Raw genomic sequence first — 24707 nt, forward strand, 5'->3', positions numbered from 1 at the left:
AATTAATTCCTGAAGGGAAAAGCAAGAAGCTGAAATTGAAAATTGGTGAAATGAAAGCAGCAACTAGACCGGACGACACTATCAATATTACTGCATACCAGGATGACAGCGCGCAAATATTGATTTTAAATACAGTCTATCCCCCACTGGCTACGTCGGCAGAAGCAGTAGATGACGAGAGACACGTGCCTGTATCGTTACAATGTTACAGACATCACATGGGTGGCGTGGATCGTTCTAACCAAAGGCGAAAATACTATCACACGGGCAGAAAAAACAATCGTTGGTGGATCTACATGGCCTGTTACCTCATAGATGTTGCATTGGTCAATGCTTATGAATGTTTCAAGGCATTGAATCGCACGACTAAAGTAACGCACAAATTCTTCAATATCCGCACAGGTAAACAACTGATTGGTGGACACTCGAGTAGAATTCAAAAATCCATAAGAGAAGTTGGCTCTCTTCCAAGTAACACGTCATTTATTCGTAGTGAAAACATGGATTCGCACGAAATATGCAGACTATCCGGGCGTCAAAAATCGTGTAAGCAGTGCAGCAAGGACGGGAGAAAAACTGCGAGTGGCCGATTATCAGAAACATCAAAAGGATGCCCAATTTGTAAAGTTCACCTTCACGCGGGCGAATGTTTCGCTGCTTTTCATCACAACATGGCACTGAGGGGAAAACGCACCGTGGGAACACAAACACGAAGTACAGAAGAGCAGCCCTCTACATCAGGCAGACGCATGGGAGCAGCCCGCCGGGGTGGACGACTAAGAAAGGCGTACAACAAATAAATTTGGGACTTATTACAGCGTCACGAACTGTACAATAGTTTGAGTTGGTGAAAATACGTTATCGTTAATTTAGTTTCATGCTCAGTCGGTATTTATACGTTTTAATGTCAGGATAGTTCATCGGGTCTAGTCGGTGGAAATACGTTTCTGCGTGAGTATATATACACGCCAAGTCCCTGCAGTTACGTTCTCGCTAGTTCGTTTTATTTCAAGTCGTTAAATATACGTTGAAATATTTAGTTGGTTAATGTGGTCATGTCGGTGAATATACGTTACCGTGTGAAGGTAACCCCGATCAAGTCGTTGCAGTTACGTTCTCGTTCGTTTCAGTCTCAGTTTGAGTCGTTAAATATACGTTGTAAGTGTGGACTTACTCATACGGTCAAGTCGGTTAATATACGTTAGAGCTTGAATATAACATCAGTTAAGTCACGGAAAGTACGTTGTAATATGTTACACATGTAGTTCAAGTCGTTGAATATACGTTGCAATTTGAAATGTACGCTAACGGGTCGAGTACGTCAAACACGTTTTCCCCCGTACATGTCCCAAATATCCCCATACTCACGCGTTTTTTTTCTTCTTACTTCGAACTTGCATTCATGTAGTGACCTTGTACTTGCTTGTAATGTGTTTTCAATTAAGCAATATTTATTTCAATGTTTAACACGTGTTTATTGAGACTGTACAAAGGGCAAAACATCGTTACTTAACGACAGTAAAAAATGTGTATTGAAATAAAACGGTGATTTTTTTTATACGAGAAATTGTTGTCCATGGTGGTAATGAAGTGTGTATGCAAACAGATTGCAAAAAATGTGAAAACTGTGGTCGATACAGTCTGTTAACTATGGCCTATTTTTGCAAAAATGTCTGGCAGGATAGCATGCTCAGATGCTGGCTACTGGAGTGCATTGAATCATGACCGTTTTTCAACGACTTAACCTGATAGCGTGAAACTCCCCTGACCGGAAAAGGGTTAATGGTCATATACCGTACTTATCCAAGTGAGAGCCCATGCCTGGGCAAACGCCCACCCCCCACTTTTGACACAATAAAGAAGTATTATTATATTAAAAAAAACTATGTCCTATTCGTTGACTCTGGTTGTATTAACAGTTGACTGTCTGTCTGTCATGATACTTATAAAAATTGTTAATTGCGTAAAAACAGGGGGTGAATGCAAAATAGCTGTGACAGCGCTCTGCCTTCAAGCAAATCGTATAAGGAGCCTGAGAGCCGCTAAGCAAGTGTCGCACTCGTTCGGCTTTAGCGTCGTCGACAATGAAACCAATGTTGCAATATTGATTCGTAATTTGTCGAGACCGGAAATCATTTTATGCAGTTTAGCCCCTGACATTTTAATTTAGTTCACGCTTATTGGGCACATTTGTCGGCGGGAAAATCCTAATTCAAATGATTCCTCACTGTCGATTTTTATTATTTCTGGTTTATTTGTCACATTATAAGCAATACATTATTTTTGTTTTAGTTCAAGTGTTGCATATTGTTCATTTATTTGCCGTTCTATTCCCTGCCGCAGTTCGATCTGCATTTTCCTGAATTTTTGTTTTTTTGCCGGGGATCTCCTGGCAAACGCCCACCCCTTCTTTTTGGCAATTTTCCATGTTCAGGACCCTGGGCTTATACCCGGATAAATACGGTATATCCAATTTGGGATCGCCTTAATAGAATCTGATGTCTATTGCATAGGGTCCATTACAAACCATAATTTAAGATGTTATTGACATATGCAATTCATATAGAGAAAATGTAATTATCCGTGTAGCTCTGTTTTTCTTATATCTGTATAGAAATCAGTGAGTTAAATTAATTGTATCTTTCTTTACAGTATGGAGGCAACAATAAATAAAGCTAAAGCCAATATCTCAATCAAGGAACAAATTGAAGCAATCCACAAAGCTAAGGGTCTAACGTAAGTCATTTACATGCACTATTTGTAATGAATCTACAAAATGATAACTAACACTCAGCTAGATTTTGATTGCAGTCTCTGCTAGACTTTGGAAAGTTAGAAGGTGTAGCTAAAATGACCTGTTAAAAAGGCAGCAGTCAGTAAATATTTGTTTCATTTTCTCACCTATAGACCTGATGAAGCAAAAGAAAAGATTGGTCCTGCAAAGCCAGCGCCAATGTTACCATCCATGTTAGGTGGGCATTTGAGACCCCCTAAGCCGTCAATGCAACACAAGCCACCAACCACACACCACCATCCACCTCCTGCACCACCGCCTCTCCCTCCACCAAGACTACCATCGTTAATCAGCGCACCAGGTGTTCCACCACCATTAGGCCTGCCGTCTCGTCAAAATATGCAGCCAATGCCGCCAATGCGACCACCTCAGTTCTTTCCACCAGGTAGGAGTTTTAAACTTTAGACTCTTTAGCTGACACCTCATTCAAGTTTTGTTCCTATTTTGTTAATCAAAGAGTGTCATCTTTGTCATATTCACAGTCTGGTCAAAAATTAAGTCTGGAATTCAAGAAAATTCAAGCGTTTCAGACTTACCTGGTTCTTGATATTTTGTTTGTCGTAACTCACTTTGTACAGACCATTTTCCGGAACATTACTTTATTTTTTATTAAGCTCAGAAAGTATGTGGAGTGGTAGATAGATAAATTGAATGACTATTTCAATGATATTTTATGATGCAAAAATATGGCAAAAATCACTGAAATCCACACAATAATGTTACATAGACAGTTGAGAGGGGAATGAATCTGGCAATAAATATGTTTAGAAATCAATATCAGCTTTTATACAATCTTCAAATGTTATTCATTTTTACCTTGCCCGTACCATCAAAGATGGAAGGGAAAGGTATATTAAGGGAAAGATTTTGTCCGGCGTTGTTGTCGTTGTTGTTGTTGTCGTTGTCGTCGTCGTTGTTAATAATTGTTATTGTGTGCATAATAACTTTACTAATTCTATTCCAAACTTCATCAAACTTGGTCACCTTATTCATCAGTATAATGTCTTCCCTGAGTTTGAACAACAGATGTCCTGTATGAAAATATCATGCAAAAATTGAGAAAATCTGATAAAATATTTTGACTGTTTCTACTTGATCTCAGTGGAAATATGCATTGTCGTATGTGTTCAATGAAGCAAATGATTTATCTTGTAATAATATCCTTGGTAATGTATACCAGAATCCCATACTGGGTTTCAAAACCAACTCATGGAGAGATTGCACAGTCTGATACACATTTGCAAACCTACCAATAAAATCTTTACAGAAAACAAGATGTCAGAAAATCAATATAAGCACTCCTATGAACTGGGTGCCAAACTTTGATCAAGATCTGAAGCTAATAGAAAATCTGTTTAGTTCAAAGTTATCAAATCAAAAACAATACATAAAAAATACATAAAAAGCAAAACATTTCATCCACATTTTAAAAAGAAAATTGTTCTAAAATATATGTATTCTGTATTTGACAAACCAGTGTCCACTACAAATTTTACGACCACCTTGTAACTCTCAACACCCGCCCACCAACGTACATCCAGCTGAAATTATTTGTAAAAAGCTTGCATTGTTCTTCCCAAGCCTAAACAAAAGAGTAGTTGCCCAACCCTTTATTTTGCTATTGTTTCAAGAGTCCAAACATAAACAATGACCACTGGAAGTCTGCAAGCAGTTATCAAGTGTATTCATGGCAATGTGTCAATCGCCTAAATTCATCGTCGCCCGACATTGTTGCCACTTATTGCTCACGATACGCAACTCCAGTGGTTTCAATTTACAGCTGTATTTTTAATAATCGTCTTCCAATCACGAAAGAAAGAATTAAATAGGAACAAAATGTATCTGCACAGAAAATATACAAATATATTAGCATATTGCATGTAAACTCCAACAAAAATTAAAATTCTAGCCGTATTTACAACGTTCGCTCGATTTTCATCGTGAAAACAGCATGGAGAAGGCAAACTGGTGACCTTTTGGCCTACCCCATTCAACGACCGTCGGCCACCCACCGGTGTTGGCGCTGTAATGATTTAGTATCTAAGTTGCATAGGGGAGCAGCGCATTCTGGGTGTACTGAATTCGGAAAGCGGTAATAAACATCAAACATGGCTGCCGGATTAGTTTACCGAGAGTATTTGTAATTGAATAATATTTTAGTTATCTTTTTTTCATTTATCCATTTTTTATGTCTAATCTTTCGAGAACATAGCAGATTCTTTTATTTTGCCGATTGCTAGCATTTTTCTTGAATCCCAAAACAACGTATGAAAACTCAACGTATCGTGACCGTATATGCATCTTACCGTCCGTCGGCACGGGTGAGTACTGATGCCACAAATAAAAAATGTTACGAGTTTTATTTTGACAAATCGTCCGTTTTGGCGTCGGGAACAAATCACCTCGTATATTTTCTACATTATAACTCGTACTTGCTCTTGGTTACTCGAATTGCATTTCTTGAACGCAGAATAATTTGCGAACGTATAAATCACCGATTTCAAACTTTTTGCATTTCGTAAATATTAATAGTGACCAATCTGTTTGTATTTCAAAAAATTGTAACATGTTTCAATTAAATTAAAAAGAGAATAGTAAATAACTTAGTGTGTATTGCATTTCATGACATAAATGCTAGAAAGATGTATGTAAATGACATGCTAATTAGGCCGCCCACCAGCTATTTTGGATTGTGGAGAACACTGCAAACAGTTCATTTGACAAATGAAAACTCGCAGGAATATGTTTCAGCTATTAGAACAGAATGATAGAGTTTTTATAATACTAGTTTAAAAACGCACTTTGAAGATTGCAGTGTTTGAAGATGTAGATTCTCAGGAGGCAACAGTACTGTTGACTTCTCCCTCCACTGGACACCAACTAACTATTTAAGTTGATTTGCATACAAAGCAGAGCTTGCAACATGATAGAGTTTTCATAATACTAGTTTAAAAACGCACTTTGAAGATTGCAGTGTTTGAAGATGTAGATTCTCAGGAGGCAACAGTACTGTTGACTTCTCCCTCCACTGGACACCAACTAACTATTTAAGTTGATTTGCATACAAAGCAGAGCTTGCAACATGATAGCTATTCATAAAGGGTGTTTTTTATTTTTACTTTTCATGTAGTACAAAATACTTGGACAAAAGCCAGCTAAGATTTTCTGTTATCTTGCATGTTTTATGAATCTATTCACGTCTAAATGCAGAACTTTTTTTTGCGATGAGGCATTTATTTTTATACTAAAATATCTGAATTACTTTGAATAAAACTGGAAATTATGTCCCTTAAAATAATTAAACAAATAAGGCACCAATGTTTTTGTGAGATATTTACATCTTTTAAGGTAGCGAGAAGGGAAATTTTCACTTTTTTCTTGATTTTTCACAAATTGATAAAACGGTTACTTTAGACCTTGATACATCATCCCAGGTTTACAAAAGATCGAAATTGCGAAATAACATTGCTCAAATTAGTGTTTTAAAACACTAGCAGAAAAGACTACAACTGGCGTTTCGTGGATATTTGCATAATGTTTATCTTTGAAAAGGTTTAAATGATAACATCTTATCTGTATACTCTGTTGTTGACGATTCTGATATAACGGGTGATAAGCTTCCAGTTGCAAACAATGCGTGTTTATCTAACGTCCATTGTCAGCATTATTGTCAGTCGAGACTTCGACCGAGAAACATGGTCATACAGTACTCATTTCGCCCAACCTTCCGCTTTTACATCGACCGCTTATCGCTTAATTTCCGACCACGCGGTCTTGTCCGACCGGAAACCGACCGACCGCATTTTAATCGCGTTTTTTTTTTCGCTCGCTGGCTCGCTCATTGAAAACATTGACCGCTCGCCCAAACACTGATCACTGGCACATGGGTGGTCGAAATGGTGGTTTTGATAGTAAAGTGTGAACATACAACTAGTATTAACTATTATTACATTCTGAACGACACTTCAAATCTAATAGTTGTATTACACTTGTATCGTGAAAGCAACTGAACTGGGACCTCTTGTTACGTGTTTTGGGTGCTTGTTCTAGATGTAATATTTTTTTTAATGAGACAGTTACGTGATAAAAGCCTAGGTAACTCCTTTTGAGAGAGCAGAGAAACGAGGAAATGTTAGTGAATAATTCCAAAAATAACGATACCGAATCCACATCGGTCCACGTCTGGTAAAATTTGACATTGAATTTTTAAAATTAAGTCACGATCATTGAACGAGTTCGGTCTATACCGTATACGTACCATAAAAGTGTTCCCACAACAAATATTTTCGACTAAAAACGGCCATATGCCCTGAAAGAATCGAACAGAGCTTGACATGTATGAATAATTTATTGGGCTTAAAAGAAAAACGTGTCAAATCTAGTTATAGCCATAACTTTTTTAGCGCGAAAGTTGCCAACAACTGTAAACAAAAATCGTGAATTTCATAGATTCGAATAAAATAAAGCAAGCGATTGATAAGGATGATTATTAATATTTTCCCCGATGCTCTTCGAATTTTTATTTTTTTATTTCAAGGTAAGAAATGGCTAGTTGAAGTTGCATTGTCTTCAATGCGGTTGTTTCACCGCGAACAACTCTAGCTCTGTTTTTGTATGGTTTAGTTTTGCGATGTAAAATAAAATATATATTAAAATAATAATACTTGTTTAATTATTTGGGGTTTCAGCCCACAAATTACGGACATGATCCCCATGAATTACGGTCAATGTTTGTCTTCTCTCGGCTGATTGTCACGGTGTTGATCGACGCTCTTCCTAAACTCAGCCTGAGTATGGAGAAACCAACGGGGATCGACATTCCAAACAAACAATCGAAATTATCAACGAAAGACGAGATTTTTCTAGATATTTACAAACATACTGTCATGACAAACATATGTCAAATTAACAAATACACAAAGAGGTGTAATATTAGGTTTTATTTTAGGCTTAGAAATATTTTCTTTCACTCAGCCCATGCATGTAACTGCCATTTAGATTTACGGTCCTTCAGCATCGGGGGAAACAACAATAGTTATACAAAACACATTGCGAAGACTCAACAATCGGGAAAGAAACCTCAGACAACCATGTCGTACTTGTGTTGAAATACATTTTGTATTTCACGTCAGAATATTGTTTAAAATAAAATATTCAGTCCAGGCCAAATCGAGGTCAAAGGGTCAGGTTGCGTGCATATAATTATAGATAGTTAAAGCAAAAAGTATTTGAACTTTTGTCAGCTGTTCAACATCTATAAAAAACAGAAAGACAATTATAAGACAATGTGAACCTCGGAAATTATTCTGTTAGTCCGAATTTTAAATGCGCGCGAGCGAGCAGGTGGGCGGTGATATTTCAGGGTTTGCGCGGTCGAAAATAAAGCGGAAATTGTCCGGTCGAATTCAACAAGCGGTCGCAAAAGCGAGAGAAAAAGGTGATTGGAAAGCGGAAGCGGGCGGGATGTTGTGCGAAAGGAGTACTGTAACTTTGCACAACTTTCTTTTAAATCGTTTTATTTTCCAAGTCAATATTCTATTTTATTAATACATTTTTTTTCTAACGCAATGGGGAAGAAAAGAAAGAAAGCGTTGACAGACGAGGCAAAGAAAAATCTGCCCCTCAGTGTCGCACTCTGACACAGCAATTTTTTTCAAACATCGGCCATTTTGTTTCACCATGAAAACCGTTTTATTAGATGTCTTATCAGAGATACTTGAAGGATTAGCTTGTTTGTAAACTGTCAGCGTGTATAGTGGGACAGTAATGTTTGTCAGAGGATTATCCTTCGTTGTTCGTTTGCATAACAATGGAAAACCCGAACGTTCCTGAGTACGGACTCAAATGCCAGCAGTTTTCTTCATTTTTCACGCTCGAGCTTGAAATTATTCATTATCTGACACTCTTTATGAGTTCTATGATATCAGTGGTTAATATGTTTGGCCATTTTCAGTGTATATTTATAATAATGCAGCAAATCTACAGTGTTTTATTAACCAAAACTGTTTTTCGCGTTTTTCTCGAGTTGAAGTTTTGATCGAGTACGACTCATTGGGACCGCCGCCAAATCAAGTGCGTTCGGACTAGGACATTCAAACTCGCAGTTATCGTTCAAAAGATAATGATGGTGCGAAATATGTCTGGGTTTTTAAAGAAAATGCTTTGTCACAGAATAATAGTCTGTTAAAGGTGCCAAGTATGAAATAATTTAAGGACAAAAAAACAAACCTGCATAGAAATCGGAATAATAGCTCTTTTGATTATCGGAGACGCATTTCAATGGGCTTGATTACGGACAATGCATGACGTAAATTTCACCAGGAAATTCCGCAGTGTGCTCTCGCAATCGCGTACTTAGTCATTTTTACAAGGTTCGCCATTTTTGATGTCACGTGATAATTATGTAAACAATGACTGTCCAGTTTGTGCGAACTTGTAACTCTATACTTAGTCTTTTGATATATATAACCTAAATTACTGTTCTCAACGAGACAACAGACAGAGAATGTTTTATTTAAAAACGTCACAAAACCCTTCTCGCTACCTTAAGGACATTCGGTAGACTGATTCCCCACTGTTGGTTCAACCCCAAAACTTGTTTGTATTCAAAATTAATTATGACAATGCATATTTATATTGAAACAAACTGTGATAGAGGGAATTATATTATATAACAAAGGGCAAGGTCACCAGAGTTCAACTATGTTCTTTGCAGGTCATCAACCCCCACCTGGGCCCCCTCAGCACATGCAATTCATGGGTGGAATCAATCCTAATCCCCCAGTGGCTCGACCTCCAGGTCATCCTGAAATGCAATCCATGCCATCGCAACAACTTCATATGCCACCTCAACGTGAACAGCAAATGATGCAGGAAGAGCCACCAGCAAAAAAACAGAAGACAGAAGACACTCTTCTTCCAGAAAATCTATTCTTGGTTAAAAATCCTGTAAGTAGCATTATTTTTACACGAAAGGAAGCATTCCACAATGTTGTTTCTGCACAATGGCTTGCTCATCTTTATAAAAAAAAAAAGCATTTTTAATTTTATTGAAAAGTTCTTTGACCCAAAATTTAACAAATCTTCCCCACTGATGCATCAAAAATATTGACTGCATTGTACCTTTTTTTGCCATGGTTACATATATATGAGAGAAACGGTGGAAGAGAAGGCGACACTATGTATGTTCTAGCAAACATTCTTGAATGATTTCCATTTACAGGGTCCAGTTATGTTCAAAGTACAAGTTCCTCACTTACCTGATAAACCAGAATGGAAACTCAATGGACAGGCACTTACTATGACACTACCAATCACAGATCAGGTAAGAAAAGGCATTTACTTGCAAGCACCTTTCTTATTGGTTGAATTCACTTGTTAAAACAACTTTGCGTATTGGCTTCAATTTTCCACAGCGAACAATAACTGACTAAGCTGATTTGACATTTATATTTTAACTCCATTCAATTTTACAGATATCTGTAATAAAAGCCAAACTGTTTGAAGAATTGGGTATGCCAACCGGGAAACAAAAACTCCAACTGGAGGTGAGTACGCTGCTAGGATTACATTTCTATGAATCCTTGCTTGCTCAGTAACATACTTTAATGCATAAGATCATTGTATTGAAATATTATTGTTTGTAATTTGTAGGGCATGTTTATCAAAGATTCCAACACCTTGGCATTCTATAATGTAAGTAGGAACAGTTTGGTGAAGTTGTTACTCAAAGACAGAGGAGGAAGAAAACGATAGGATTTTCCAACGCTGGATTTGCTGCTATTTTAAACATGTTTTCGTTCAATTTTTGCAGAAGTAGTTACACTGCAAGAGATCGTGTGTGCAACATCTTTTTTTTCCCTCTCAATTTACATACATGTATAACTTTACAGCATAGCCTTGTATTCATGTCAATTCTGTTTTCTGGGGAGGGTGTAATGCTAATTTAGATACTCTGTGATTTTGATGTTTGTATTGATATGTATCGGTGTGGCTGTAGTGTTAAATGATCATTATTTTCATGTATTAAATAAACATTACAATAAAATACATTTATGCCATAGTGATATTGTAGTTTCAAAGAAAACACTAAATTACCCATGATTCTTTTGTGTTATCTCCCGGATATTGCTTTCAGTTTATGGGCAATATACAAAGCGCTAAGGATTGTGGGCATTCAGTCTTTTACATATGTACATATACCATTTGTTTAATAAGGGACTATATACATGAACACAATGTGACTGGTATATATAAACAACATACTCATCAGTATTGTACTTGTTTAGAAATTTATTAATAAAATATTTTGACTGATTAGCCGATAACAAATTTCCAAAGAGTTTGAAAATCTGCATATTAATGAGAATTTCACATACATGAAATAGTATAAATTAGGTGTACAAAATAAAAATAAGCCAATTGATTGAATATTTGAAAAATAAATCTCTTCACATGGATTTGAAAAACTTGTGATTTTAAAGGGTGGTGGTCATTGTGAATGCTCAAAAATTGTGTTTATTAACATTGAATTCCCATAATCCAATGTGTTTTCACCTGGGCACGACTTGCACTAATTACCTCTGGTGACTTCCCAAAATATTACCCAATTAAATCTTGGTAATGTCTTGTTTATACGAGACCCATATCTCGCAAATATGTGGTGTGACTACCATCTTCCTTTAAGTCAAAATAACATAATATTTTTAACAAAATATAATCTTATGCTATACAACTTACAGAAATTTAATATGCCTTCAGTGATAAATTCAAGTTTTCTCAAGTCTAAAATAAGTTGCCTGGTGTTTGAATTTAACAGTTACCCATCCAATAAGATGGTTGGAGAATAAAATTACTTTCTACAAAAATTAGGATTTTATTTCATTTTTAGTTCATGGGAAGAAAATGGTTACATTTGTGACTGTCTGTAGCTGAATTTTGATTTTTTTCATCCTGTCAACAGGAACAGGTCTTTTTATCAATGTTGTAGCTCCATCAACACTCGGGGGAGAGAGTATCACTTCTCATACATGTATGCATTACAGCAATGCATCATGGTCAATATACCAAGCCATGTCACCATCTACTAACTCCACACCTGTGATTGGCCATTTACTGCTGTCTTTAACAGCATCCTTTAACACAGACACTATATTCTTTTTGCCACCACCTGTCACCAATACAGCTACATTCTTGGATTTATTGATTAAATCCAATGTCATTGTCATTCTTTTAGGTGATACATCTTCTGGTCCATTGTTGACCAATGCTACAAGGTCATTTTCAAGCTTGTCTTCCTCCTCTTTGTACTCTCTTTCTGTTTTATCTACATTATTACTTGATTGTCGTGGAAACAAAGATGCAGTATGGCCATCAGTGCCAACTCCAAGCAGAATAAGATCCATTGATTCATTGGGAACAATATTTTCAATTTCTGCTCCGTAAACAGCACTTCCCAAGTCTTTACCCGGTTCATATTCATTCTTGACAAGATCAACCGGCATGGAATGGATGTTATGTAACGGCACAGGCACATATTGCAATAGATTCTCATTGATGTGGTTGAAATTCAACAAATTACTTTTCAAATCAACACATCTTTCATCCACTTGCCAGACATGAGTGTGGTGCCATGGAAACGCATCAGAGTGAAGAACCAAATGGGTTAAGAGCTTGTTAGGTGTATTACCACCTGATAAAGCCATGTGAAACACGCCATTAAGTTCAACTGATTCTTTAGCAAGCACTTCAATATCATCTGCCAACTTCTTAATCACTTGATTTAAATTACCAGTGCGTAAAGGCTGAGACCGGTAATGTGATGGGATGGTTTTAGTGTTCACCGGATCTGGAGGAAAATCAATTACATTGACACCGTATAAATATTCTATTTTATTACCGAGTGTTACAACATTCAACCAATCAGAATTTGACTTCCCTCCTGGGTATAACCTTGGTTTTTTCTTCTTGATGCTTTGTAATAATGGCGTCCATATTTTCCATGAAGCTATTAAATCCTCTGTGCCGACAAATGAATCCCTGCGACCCTCGTACGCGGCTGTTATCAGATTACTGTATGCATCTTGGCTTTCCACCAAATTATAAGAAAAATAGTCAGATTTTTTGAGACCAAAAACGTCTGCACTCGACTCAAGATTACTAGCTTTCAAGTTATCACGTACATTAGGTTCTGGGAGACTCTTAGACACAAGTAAAATGGGGTGCTTTGTATCAGAATTACCAGTTACAAAGACAATTTGTCTTGGGTAGCACGAGTTGAATTCGTTTGCTGGTACTGAGCCACAGAGGATATTTTGTTTAAATACCACTCGAACATACCCACTCTTTTCATCCATCATTTTACCAGACATTAAAATAAATGGAACGCCTTTCCATCTAGGGTTATTTATCTCCATGGCAACCGTTGCAAATGTCGGAGTAACACTCTGAAAGTCATCGTCCTTCTTGAGCTCATCTTTAACTTGGGTATTATAGTTGGTGTACTGACCAATCACACAACTATCGGACCCAAGTGATTTGACATGCTTCAGAAGATGCAGTTTTTTACGATGGTGTTCGGCTCTGTCAGTTAAGTTAGATGGTGTTTCCATGGCAATAAGGATGAGAATCTCTGTAAGGTGGTTCTGGATAACATCTCGGATGACACCATACTCATCATAGTAGTTCATTCGACCTGTCAAAAAGAGGAGAGATATTTAGATGCCTATAAATATGTGAAGAAGAAAAAAAACCTGTTTAGTTTTTCTCAAAAGAGATATACACAGTGCATATTTTTTTTTTTTTTTAATTGGGTCGCTACTGTACTTTAGTCAAGGTGCAATGTCTCGAATTGACAAGTTTTTCCTCAACTATTAAAGAAGTGACCTGACAGTCAAAATACCTCCACTGTTTCAGGAGTAATAATAACAAAATAACTTAAACATCATAGTGGGGAGACATAATAACTTATAAAGTGTCTTAATACTGATGAAAGGATCTGTGAATCTTGTGATGGACAACATTTTGTAATGGTTCGACAAAATACTAAATGCACAGAAAGAAGTTGTTTTCAGATGCTAAAAACATGATAAATTTGAATACATAATGGCTGCCAATGACTTATCAAAACCTCTTGCACATTGTACCTCATTAAGTATGCAGCAACAGCACCTTAGTCTGATTTGACTTTTCATAGTATTTTTTCTTCTTCTACTTGTGTTTTTATTTGTTTGTTTTTTCATTGCTTTTCAATTGTAATTTTTTTACATCTCTTCCGAGGGATGTTATGTGTTGATAAATTAATAAATCAAATCTAACAAAGGTCCACCCAAGATATCTACATACCAAGTATCAATTTGAGCCGGTAGTTTTCAAGAAAATATTGAACACAGTATTTGTTACCAAAATACGCTAAGATATCGTCACAAAATACATAAATCTGACAGAGGTCTACACAATGTACCAACATTCCAAGTAATAAAGTAATTGGCCTGGTAGTTTTCAAGAAGTTGAAAATAAAATTGTTGCGACCTATTTGAATATCTCCGCTCTGTCATCTTTGATGAAAGCGGAGCGGAGCGGAAAGTTGGCCATGGGTTGGGTTTAACCCACAAACTCCATCAAATCAGGTTGAGTCTCCAAACACTGAGGTATTGCTAATTCTGATGGTGGTTTTCTTAGAATATCTCTTTCAATATCACATGCTAGGTATTGAATTATTTATAAGCAAATGACAAAATGAACAACAGGATAGAAAATGCTGAATTTTTCAATTATATCATTTTTTTTGTGATACAAGTCAAAAACACTATAGTGTGGGTTTCCAGGGTTGATAACAATGGGTTGCAGTATTAATGACTGGTTTACCTTTACAATCAAGTGTTTCTTTCATAACAATTTCTACTCTCTCAATATGATCTTTATTCCATATCTGGTCATATTTATCTTTGTTATCAAATCTAAATGGCATTATTTGCTGGACACCTGAAAATAATATGAAATATGAGCACAGAATAACGTTATCTGGTATGGTTCTCATCTCCGACTGTATCTCTCGTTCCTGCAACAATTCAGTGTTAATTGCAGCTTTCGATATGCGCTAATATGGATAATGTGGTCCAGACAAGGGACATAAACATAAATATAGTAAATGTATGTAGTATTAATTGAAAAACAGATTGGCCAGTATTTTTCTTGCCACATTTTGCTTATACTATTACTATATACTATTACATTGAGATTAACACAGTACATGTAGTATTAGTTGAGGAACATGAATATTAATTAATTAATTTTTTATGTTTTTATGATGACTTTTTAGCTATTTTTTTCTGCGTAAAATGCTTATACCGGATTCGGCTGATACCCCGCCCATGGGCGATGTTTCAAATAGTGGGCGATGTTTTGGTCCTCACATTGCCTGACTGAACCAACAAACATTTTTACAGACCCCAATTTTCCCGTCCGACATCTTGTATCGAGCGCGCTATTTCAAATACTAGTATGACGCTAAAATAATTCACTGTGAAGTCGAAAAGCATTAAAACTTCAATAAAACCAATGCTGTATACAAATTGTTGTTGCGTATTATGACTCGTTAAAATACATTTCACTTACGTTTATTACACTCGAATAAAGTCTATGCTTGAAAAGAATGTTAGGGATTGGTTAGTTACTTCGGCCTAGGGGGGGGTCGGTGGACCCTGTTTCTGATTGTGCGAATAGGGAGGGGGGGTCACCTTGTTTTTGATATCATGTTTTCAAGAATTCACACACGCGCTCATGCATATATTTTTTTAAATTTTATTTCAGAACAAATGATAAAAAAGTTAATCATACAAATGTGTTCTTAATAATAACTATTACCTATAAATTTGTTGATGCAAAAAAAGTTATAGGCTAAATATTTGGAGGTTAAAGTTGCCAAATAACTAACAGATTATGCAATGTGGCTTGAACCCCAATTATACTGTTAAGTTTTAAACACATCCCAAGTCTATTTGCTGCTGATATCAGATTATTTTATTTAAAGTCTGAAGTCACCATTGTATAAGATATTTACTGGATTTATCCAATTATAACAGGAGACGAAAAGACAACACAGCAATTAGTACAAAGAGCAGTGACAGTTTTTGTTCAGCAAATCAAAAAAGTTAAATATGTGAAAATGCTGATATATAAATTAAAATAAATGATGAAAAAATAAATAGTTTTTTTGTTTTTTTAACTTTTAAATATGCATATTTTGGTCTGTAAAATACCAAAATCCAACACAAATTTAAGCAAAATCAAGGTTTCCTTTGTTTTCATAAGCACATAATAATATAATGTTGGGGGGGGGGGGGTCACCCACTTTTTTTTATTTGATAGGGGGTGGGTCGACTGAGATTTAGAGCTAGCAAAATGGAATCTGCCGACCCCCCCCCCCCCCCCAGGCCGAAGTAACTGACCAATCCCTTATTTATGAAGTTTAAAATATCCAAATTTTCCTGATTCAAGCCTCTTGATTGTTATCAGCAATGTTTAATCTTTGTCTGTATCGCATTCCAGACAAAAAGTCGGTAAACAAGAAATGGGCGAACTAAAATGTCTCCTGCATTTCACATGCGACATGATTATTAAAACACTGAGTTAAGCGGTCATGTACGTTCTATAAATCTAACCTTGTACACATAATCTTGTACTGACGTGTTTTTTGTCCAAAAAAGACGTTTCCTTTCAGTTAACCCCCAGTTAATTCTTCGCGTTCATGGTATTTGTGAGAGTTGAAAGATTTTTTGAAATTATGACAAGTAACTATATTGATTTGCGTCAAGCTGGATGGCCCGAATTTAAATATCAGTGCGTGAACTTATGAGGTCATTGCCCAATACCGCACGTAATTCAAACGCGTGGTTATTAGAGTTCAGTCGAAATGTTCGTGAATATTGCGATTGAAGTGCGCTGTCCAGAGTTTATTATATTATAGTAAAATTTAACTTGACACATGGTATGGTTTATATTACATGTTCACTTCATTTGAATAAAAAAAATCACCATTGGAACATCGATGAATCAAAAGTATTTAAAATATTTTCTCGACCCGACTACTATCATTTTTAATGATTTAAATGCGCCCATGTTTATGTTTGCGTAATTATTGCGAATGCAACGTATTATCAAGTCGGTAATATTGAAATATTCACAGACCCAATACCCCGGGTCAGCATCCTAACAATAGTAAAAATTAACTTGAGTTTGCGGAATTATCATGAAAGCAATACATTACAAAGTTGAAATATTCAGAGCTGGTACAATATTGTAAACAAATTTGTGTAATTAGAAAAGCAGTGCACTAAGTAAACGACGTTGATATATTCAAAGCCAGTACAGAGTTGCATACAAGTTGCGTAATTACAGTACAGTCGGATTTAATAACAATTTTACTAGATCGACGCGCGGACCACAAAAGAAAAAGGTTGCTAAGGTAACGCACCAGTTAAGTGCGTGACTTGGGGTCAAACTTCGGTCAACACACACTTGATGCTAGCATCGCCGCGCAGCAAGTTTCGCAAAATACTTGAAGTTCAATTGCGTCCCAAAATGATGTCGCTGATCACCCAGTTGTAGCAGCGTGTGTTGTGTCCATGATGCACCCCGTTTCGACTTTGACTTGCTTTTCCTTCTTAGTGCATGTTCTTGTTCATGTAAAATGCGACCTCTCATCAATGTATTAAAATACTTTGAATTTATACTTTGCATGATTATATTTGGTCAACGCGAAACATTATTTTTTCTAGACCATTTTTTTCTAGACTATTTTTATCAACGCAGGGTTATTTTTCCAGACAAGATGGGCCTCGTAATATCTGCTAGATCTTTTGGTCCACATTTTTCTAAAAAAAAATCAAATCCTCCATAAGATCGCCCAGGGCGGGGTATCAGTCGAATCCGGTACTATAAATAATATATTTTTGCACTGTTTTTATACTCGCCTTTGCCATGCAAAAATACTATTGCATGGTTTGTATGTATACATTTAATCTATGTTCTCAATGGACAAGGTTGTAATAGTTACGCTATAATATCTTGGTGGTGGTCATATCAATTTTCCATTTGATACAGTGTCTGTGTTTTCTCATTTACCGGTAATACTATACTAAATGATCCATCAGTAAGCCTAAATTTGATCTCGGAGCTAATTGATGCATTATTCAAATAATTATCCTGATTCCTTTCTATTGCAATGTCAAAAATCATTCTCTGGTATCTCTAAATGATGTTAATTAAGAACTCACCTGGCTTTCCTAGATAATGATCAATTCTATAGATTTCATCTTCTTTTAAACTAGTCGCAATATCTCGGGACAACTTCTCTGCTGATTCTGTGTCATGTCCAAATGGTTTTTCTAATACCACTCTGAACCAGGAATCCTGTGGCCGACATTCTAGAAAAAACAAAACAGAATGATCCTGCAACCAATAACAACTGCACATATATTTTCTTTTAATTGAGATCAAAAATAAAAGTTGTCAAATTAAAATAGTGCACCGCTTGAACTTGTATTTAATTTATTAATAGAAATTATATAAATAAATAGAATTTAATAGATCTGTAAAAAGTTTAGTATACTGACTTATGTGGAGTACAAATGTATTCTACAGTATGGTAGACTGGTAGAATGATGTCATTAATTATGTAAATTGTATGCAAATGCATAAATAAGGTCATCAAAATAATAACATTTTCTAATTTTGGGTGATTTGGACACAGGATATCAAAAACTGTACACAATGAAGAAAACTGAATGTCAATTTGGTAATAAACAAAAAGTAAATTTCGATCAATGATCTTGTATTTCAATGAGTGACTACCATCTAAACTTGTGTTCTAAAAACTATTTTCTACACAAAGATTGATTGTGGACTTGAAATATAAAATTACTCAAATTAATGTAAATTATGTAAAGCACTAAAATAGAAGTGTACCAGAAATTGCATTAATAATTGTACACTAGATTATTAAAATAAGACAAATATTCATTGTATATGTCTATATTTAGCAAACTTAATAATTGCAATAAACTTACCTTCATGAAGATTATTAACAATATCTGCATATGTAAATGGTGGCACAGACAGAAAAGCTAAAGTTCCAGTTTCATTAACTTTCAATGCATTCAGTGCTTTCTCTATTTTTATAGTTAAGCTCACATAATGGTCTGCACTTTTCAACTGATGGTACTCCGTGGACTCAATAAACTGTCTTCTCCTAACACTGCAATCATCTCTATCTATATTATCACATTTTACATTTTCCTCCAGGATTTTCTGTAGAGCTGGTCCGGCAGTTTCTTGTGGAGTTCTTCCAGAACCGTAGAAATGGAAAATGTGGTCATTACTGGACTTTTCTGTGTGATAATTTTTATAGATAAATCAATATTAACAACAACAGAATAAAACTGCAAATTGTTTTACATTTTCTTTAATTTAGGACCAAATTTTATGTTGCCTACATATTTTGATCAGATTTTAAAATATTAAACCAATTTTAATTATTGTATGTGAATGTACAGTAACTCAAATAGGAACTAGATTATTTGTAGAGATTAACTTGAGGGCAGTATTCTATATATCATTTTATAATGTGACTATCACTGACATGCTTAATAAAAGTGTCAACGATTTCTACTGTCAAAATATTCTCATGTTTTATGACACATTTTATTCAAGAATAAATTTTGGTCAAGACTAGTAATAAAATTATGTTTAAATTGGCGCAAACATTCTAGGTCAAAATATTATATTGTGTGATGAGTGAAATCAGATTATGTTATACCCTCACAATTTTGATGGTTCTTAAAATAATTCACAGTAATCTTCTTAGAAATGATGCTCTCAGAAAATTCAGCAACCCTACAATTATGATAGATGTAGGAATAAATTTCAAATGCTTTAACTTAAAAACTGCTTGTGGAAGTCATGATTTTTGTAATATTTAGAATAACGATGAATCAGATGAAATGTTTTCACTTCCTCTGTTTTTAACATGTTTTAAATTTTGTTATTCAATCATAAAAGAAAACGAGTAATGAGTAATTAAAAAAGTATTTACCTAGAAAAAGATTAAACATTCCTTGCCATAGATATTTCTTGGCTAGATCTCCTGTGGCTCCAACAAGAATAATGTTACTATAGAGTACTTCAGTTGTTGCAGAGTAAGGCGAGGAAACCACAATCACTAAAGCCAACAAGAATCCGAATAATGACCTCATTTCCATATTTATCTAGTTTGGATGAAACCCAAATTATTTAAACCTTGACACAAGGAAGGATGCAATTGACAAGCACCGGATATTGTTCTGACTTTGCCCCCAGACTGCCCACAACTGCACAGTTTATCAAGATACTTATCAATGAATGGTTTATTTACACGTAAGGCACAAAGATCAGATAACCTGAAAATCAGACGTATTTTTAAAAGTTGTATGATTTAACACGGGTGAATCTAGAATTTTATTCTAGTCAGTTCTTTGCAATGTTAAAGGAAAAATAAAAGAGATAATACAAACAAAATTATACAATTCTTCAGTTTTTAGTAGGTTTCTACAAAACCTACGAATCCCCCTGTATCCACCCAAAGGAAGCAATTTTCTATTCAGTGTTAAATCATAATTTGTATCAAGGTGTGAGCATTCATGCAGGACACATATTTTTTTACTATTTCAATATTATTATACCTCCAGAGATTTATGATTTATTGTTACTCATGGTTAACAGTTAATAGGTGTAGTGGTAGGGATAGCATACTATAGAAACATTATTGTGTTTTTTTTAATCTGAGAATAACAATTATATTTGAAATGAGTGAATATTTAGTGATTCTTAGATAATACAGGTGAACTTAGATAACTGGCTTTTGATATAATTCTGAAATATGAATCGCAATGATAACTAAATAAAAACAAATTATCGGCCATAACATTTATTTACAAATAAAAGGTGTAATTATCCAGTAAGTGAACGGGCTGAATGAATAGGATATATATTTTGAAAAATAATGGATAGCACTGTACCTGTTTTATTTGGCGTTGATACCAGAGTCCCTGTATGTACGCGTGAAATGCTTGGACTGCCAGCTAATGCCTATTCGATGCGGCTATCAGTTATTAGAGCAGTCTGGTCTGAAATCAGTGTGGAGCTCATACACGATGGGACGACCGCTATCTGGTATCACCTGATAGGAAAGGTTAAAGGTTGAAAAGTTGGATCACGTGATGTGGATTCTACCATTTTATTTGCAGGTAATAAGATTGTTATTTGGCCTCATCGAACGTGTTGGACAATGTTAAAGCAAGCTTTTTGGGTGTAATTCATTCGAAATATGTTATCAGAATATGTTAATTTTACTGTTGACGTTATTTTTGATGTGCATTATTGAAATAGTAACTTAACGCTTCTCTTCGCCATCACAAGTGGTCTCTTCCACTAACTGGCAAGATGGCTACGCGTATGATAGGAAAAGTTATGGTTGACAATACGGCGCTTTTTCTCTGCGATATGCAAGAGAAATTTCGCCCAACGATCAAGTATTTCCCACAGATTGTAGAAGTATCTGCACGAATGTTGTCAGCAGCAAAGGTGTTGAAAATGCCGATTGTAACGACTGAGCAGTACCCGAAAGGTAAAGTACACCTCTGACCTCTAAGTCTCACACCAAAGGCATCTTAGAACGATCTCGTTGAAATAATAAGGGATGGCTCAAATCTGGGGGGGGGGGGGGTCAACTTGATTTAAAATGTACTTTATTTTCTTAGCCTGTCAGTCTTTTTCTGAATAACAAAAGTTTTATAATTCAATAGTAATTTAAATTCTATTGCGTGTAACTGCAACAAAGTAAAACGTTTCCATACATTTGATTATTGCTATTGAACTCTTGCACTGAAATAAAACATATGTTGCATCATGGACTAAGCTACATGATTGTTGTAGTTAAGTGTGCAAAAATTATTCTATAAGAACTGGACACAGCTTTTGCGGCCGAGGGTTTTAACAAGGTTATGACATAGGCATACATGTAGCTCATGAATATTATTTGAAAGTGCACTTATTAATAGAAAGCATTTATCATGAAATGCTGAAATCACTTATATTCTGTAAGACTGTACACGCTTTCTATCATACTTAACTAGTCACCAAATTTAACTAAAGTCTGAATGAACGTAGGCAAGCCTCAATAGGTTTTGATTGTATACAGCGCCACCAGTGGTTGCTCCCGGCTTCATGTGTCCAGTCCATGAAAGTTTTATCATATACCTTATAGGTGTAATTACAATTTTACCATGGTGTGACCTCAAACACACAACGTAATTTAGAATGACTTGTTTTGTTTTGATTGATGAAAGCTTGGCCAGGTGTGATACAGAAAATTATTGCCCTGATGTGAGGGTGCACTTCCCATGGAGTTACGAGGCCAGGCAAAACAAAGTATGTGATAACACATTGTGTGAATTCAAATTAAGAAAACACATGATTGCTCTTATAAAACTTATATAGAAGAAACATAACAATTAACCTGTACTAGATTTCTCAAATATTTATAGCCACAGTTTAGGACTTACCAGGGTATACAAATTTATACGGTTACTGTGAAACTGAAAACTAGAGAAATCTCCATCATGTCCACTTGCTCAAAAATGTCATTGATAATATCCAGAATCAAAAATGCATACGAGAAAATTATATCAATCTCTCATTTTTTTGTTTTTAATAGACTTTTTATTGGGTACTCAGTATTCTGAATTACATCAGTATAGCTTTGATGTTATACCGGGTACATATAGGTATCTCAGATAGACCTCTCTCAGATTTGTTCATTTTTCTAATGATATCTTCAGTTCTTTAATTGAAACATGGATTGGTAACAGCGGAGCTATCTCAGCCAAGAGGCTGCTTGTTATACAAATTGAAGATTATTCCATGGTAATCAGTTTAGCAGAGATGGTAGCTTCATTGATATAACCACACGCATGATAACATGTTTGTTGACACTGTTCATAGGTTTGGGACGTACTGTGCCTGAGCTGAATATTGAGGGAACCAAGAAAGTTGAAAAGACATGCTTTACCATGTTAACTCCGGAAATAGAAGAACATATTAAGAATCTTGGTGTGAAAAGAGTTGTACTGTGTGGTATTGAAACGCAGGCATGCATTCAGTCAACTGCATTGGATCTTCTTGAAAAAGAAATAGACGTACATGTCATTGTAGATGCATGTTCCTCTAGAAGCTTGGTAGACAGGTACTACTTTACTAATGAATCTACTAAGTGACTATAAATAAAGGTCGCTTTTTCAGGTTTCCCTTTTGCTTGTCCGAAAATTGAATTTTACTTTTAAACTAACATGCCTATCAATCTTCATTGAAGTAGATATTTAAACAATGCTTAGCTCTGTGCTAATTCACCTGCTTGAATTGAGACCACAGGTCTTGTGTGATATTCTACACTATTTCATATGACAATCAACTTGTTAATAATTCAACCAATCAAATAGCTACATTCTGAAAGGCTTACAAATATGGTGTAGCAACAAGCATTGTGTAACGCAGGATATTTGGTACGTGTACTTTGGGAAAAGCTGCAGTCCTGATTAGTTATAATATAATTATACCATATGTTAGTTGATGTAGCATTGTCATATTTTAGTACCGTAGGTTTAGCTTTACTATCCAATGTGGCAAAAATCAAATAACGCCCCCTTTGGGAAGTCCAACGAGGCGACTCCCAAGGGCACTATACATCACAGCGGAGTCCAAATTTTTTATTATAACCCCATAATTATACAATTATTACTCTTGTAATATTGTTGGTAGAGTAAGTGCTTCGGTCTAAAGTGGCGTCACATTTGTTTTATAACAATAACCACATTTTTTATTGTCAGGACTTCATCTCACACATGCTTGGATCGATCAATTTAAATATTTTCACATGTATTTTTTGTCAGCATCAAATCGACCGACTGGTGGTCGAATATATAATGAATGTAGTTCAATGGAGCCATGCCGCATACATGATATTGCTTTGGTAGTCAAGCGATAGATATCATGTACCTATAATACAAACAATGACTTGTTTTCTTTTTATGTTTAGATCTGGTTCAGGAGTAAATATTTACACAATGATTTTTTTTGTTTCAGGATGTATGCATTCAAACGGATGCGTCAAAGTGGTGCTTTTATTACCACAAGTGAATCAATGATATTACAACTTGTGCGAGATGCTGCTCATCCACAGTTCAGAGAAATTCAAAAAATTATATGGGAGTCTGCACCAGACACTGGACTATTATCCAAGAAATAGGACATCCTTGCTTCATTTGCATAATACATGGTCATGATCAATGCAAATAGAGACTCCATTTGACTCAAATAATTTACTCAAGAATGAAAATTAAACAAGCAGCCTGTCGGCTGAGATAGCTCCGCTGTTAGCAATGCACATGGCAATTAAAGAACAGAAGATATCATTAGAAAATGAACAAATTTGAGAGAGGTCCACATGTAGTACCTATATGTATAATATATCAAAGCAATTGGACTTGCGGTTTTCAACAAGAAGTCGAAAATATCACTTTTTACCAAAAATTACAAAAATATTCATCAAAATTAGAGAATTAAAGATATCATCATGAAATGAACAAATCTGAGAGAGGTCCACATGTAGTACCTATATATGTAATATCAAAGCAATTGGACTTGCGGTTTTCAACAAGAAGTCGAAAATATCACTTTTTACCAAAAATTACAAAAATATTCACCGAAATTAGAGAATTAAAGATATCATTACAAAATGAACAAATCTGAGAGAGGTCCACATGTAGTACCTATATATGTAATATCAAAGCAATTGGACTTGCGGTTTTCAACAAGAAGTCGA

At 35.4% G+C, this 24707-nt stretch overlaps 3 protein-coding genes across 3 annotated transcripts in view; 2 read left to right on the forward strand and 1 right to left on the reverse strand.

The window, feature by feature from the left end:
• LOC100373683 (splicing factor 3A subunit 1-like) overlaps nt 1-10856 on the forward strand; it is a 30042-nt gene extending 19186 nt beyond the window's left edge. Inside the window, exons 13-18 of the mRNA XM_002739021.4 lie at nt 2653-2736; nt 2908-3179; nt 9510-9742; nt 10017-10118; nt 10270-10341; nt 10448-10856. Of these exons, the coding sequence (XP_002739067.2) occupies nt 2653-2736; nt 2908-3179; nt 9510-9742; nt 10017-10118; nt 10270-10341; nt 10448-10549 (865 nt within the window). The 3' untranslated portion in view covers nt 10550-10856. The remainder of the gene's footprint in view (nt 1-2652; nt 2737-2907; nt 3180-9509; nt 9743-10016; nt 10119-10269; nt 10342-10447) is intronic.
• A 212-nt stretch (nt 10857-11068) lies between these two features.
• Nucleotides 11069-20989, reverse strand: LOC100372939 (GDH/6PGL endoplasmic bifunctional protein). Its single transcript, XM_085501031.1, has 6 exons — nt 20848-20989; nt 19887-20058; nt 18862-19182; nt 18070-18219; nt 14660-14776; nt 11069-13487 (listed from the first exon to the last, which is right to left on the reverse strand). The coding sequence occupies exons 2-6, from the start codon at nt 20050-20052 to the stop codon at nt 11833-11835; spliced, it is 2409 nt and encodes an 802-aa protein (XP_085357157.1). The 5' UTR covers nt 20053-20058; nt 20848-20989; the 3' UTR covers nt 11069-11832.
• Nucleotides 20990-21261: 272 nt separating this feature from the next.
• On the forward strand, nt 21262-24178 carry LOC100373534 (isochorismatase domain-containing protein 2-like). The gene is made up of 3 exons (XM_002739020.4): nt 21262-21455; nt 22832-23072; nt 23969-24178. The coding sequence occupies exons 1-3, from the start codon at nt 21272-21274 to the stop codon at nt 24129-24131; spliced, it is 588 nt and encodes a 195-aa protein (XP_002739066.2). The 5' UTR covers nt 21262-21271; the 3' UTR covers nt 24132-24178.
• Nucleotides 24179-24707: the final 529 nt, after the last annotated feature.

This window comes from Saccoglossus kowalevskii, chromosome 7, assembly GCF_978046115.1.
Source record: "Saccoglossus kowalevskii chromosome 7, keSacKowa6.1, whole genome shotgun sequence".
Taxonomy (NCBI): Eukaryota; Metazoa; Hemichordata; class Enteropneusta; family Harrimaniidae; genus Saccoglossus; species Saccoglossus kowalevskii.

Bases quoted from the DNA above. Each gene is read 5' to 3' on its own strand.
- LOC100372939 (XM_085501031.1), bottom strand. From the start codon at position 20,052: ATGGAAATGAGGTCATTATTCGGATTCTTGTTGGCTTTAGTGATTGTG. The intron at 18,220-18,861 runs GTAAGTTTATTG...TGTTTTTTCTAG, and splicing joins TGTTAATAATCTTCATGAAG to AATGTCGGCCACAGGATTCC. The intron at 13,488-14,659 runs GTAAACCAGTCA...TCTTTTTGACAG, and splicing joins AGAAACACTTGATTGTAAAG to GTCGAATGAACTACTATGAT.
- LOC100373534 (XM_002739020.4), top strand. From the start codon at position 21,272: ATGGCTACGCGTATGATAGGAAAAGTTATGGTTGACAATACGGCGCTT. The intron at 21,456-22,831 runs GTAAAGTACACC...CACTGTTCATAG, and splicing joins GACTGAGCAGTACCCGAAAG to GTTTGGGACGTACTGTGCCT. The intron at 23,073-23,968 runs GTACTACTTTAC...TTTTTGTTTCAG, and splicing joins TCTAGAAGCTTGGTAGACAG to GATGTATGCATTCAAACGGA.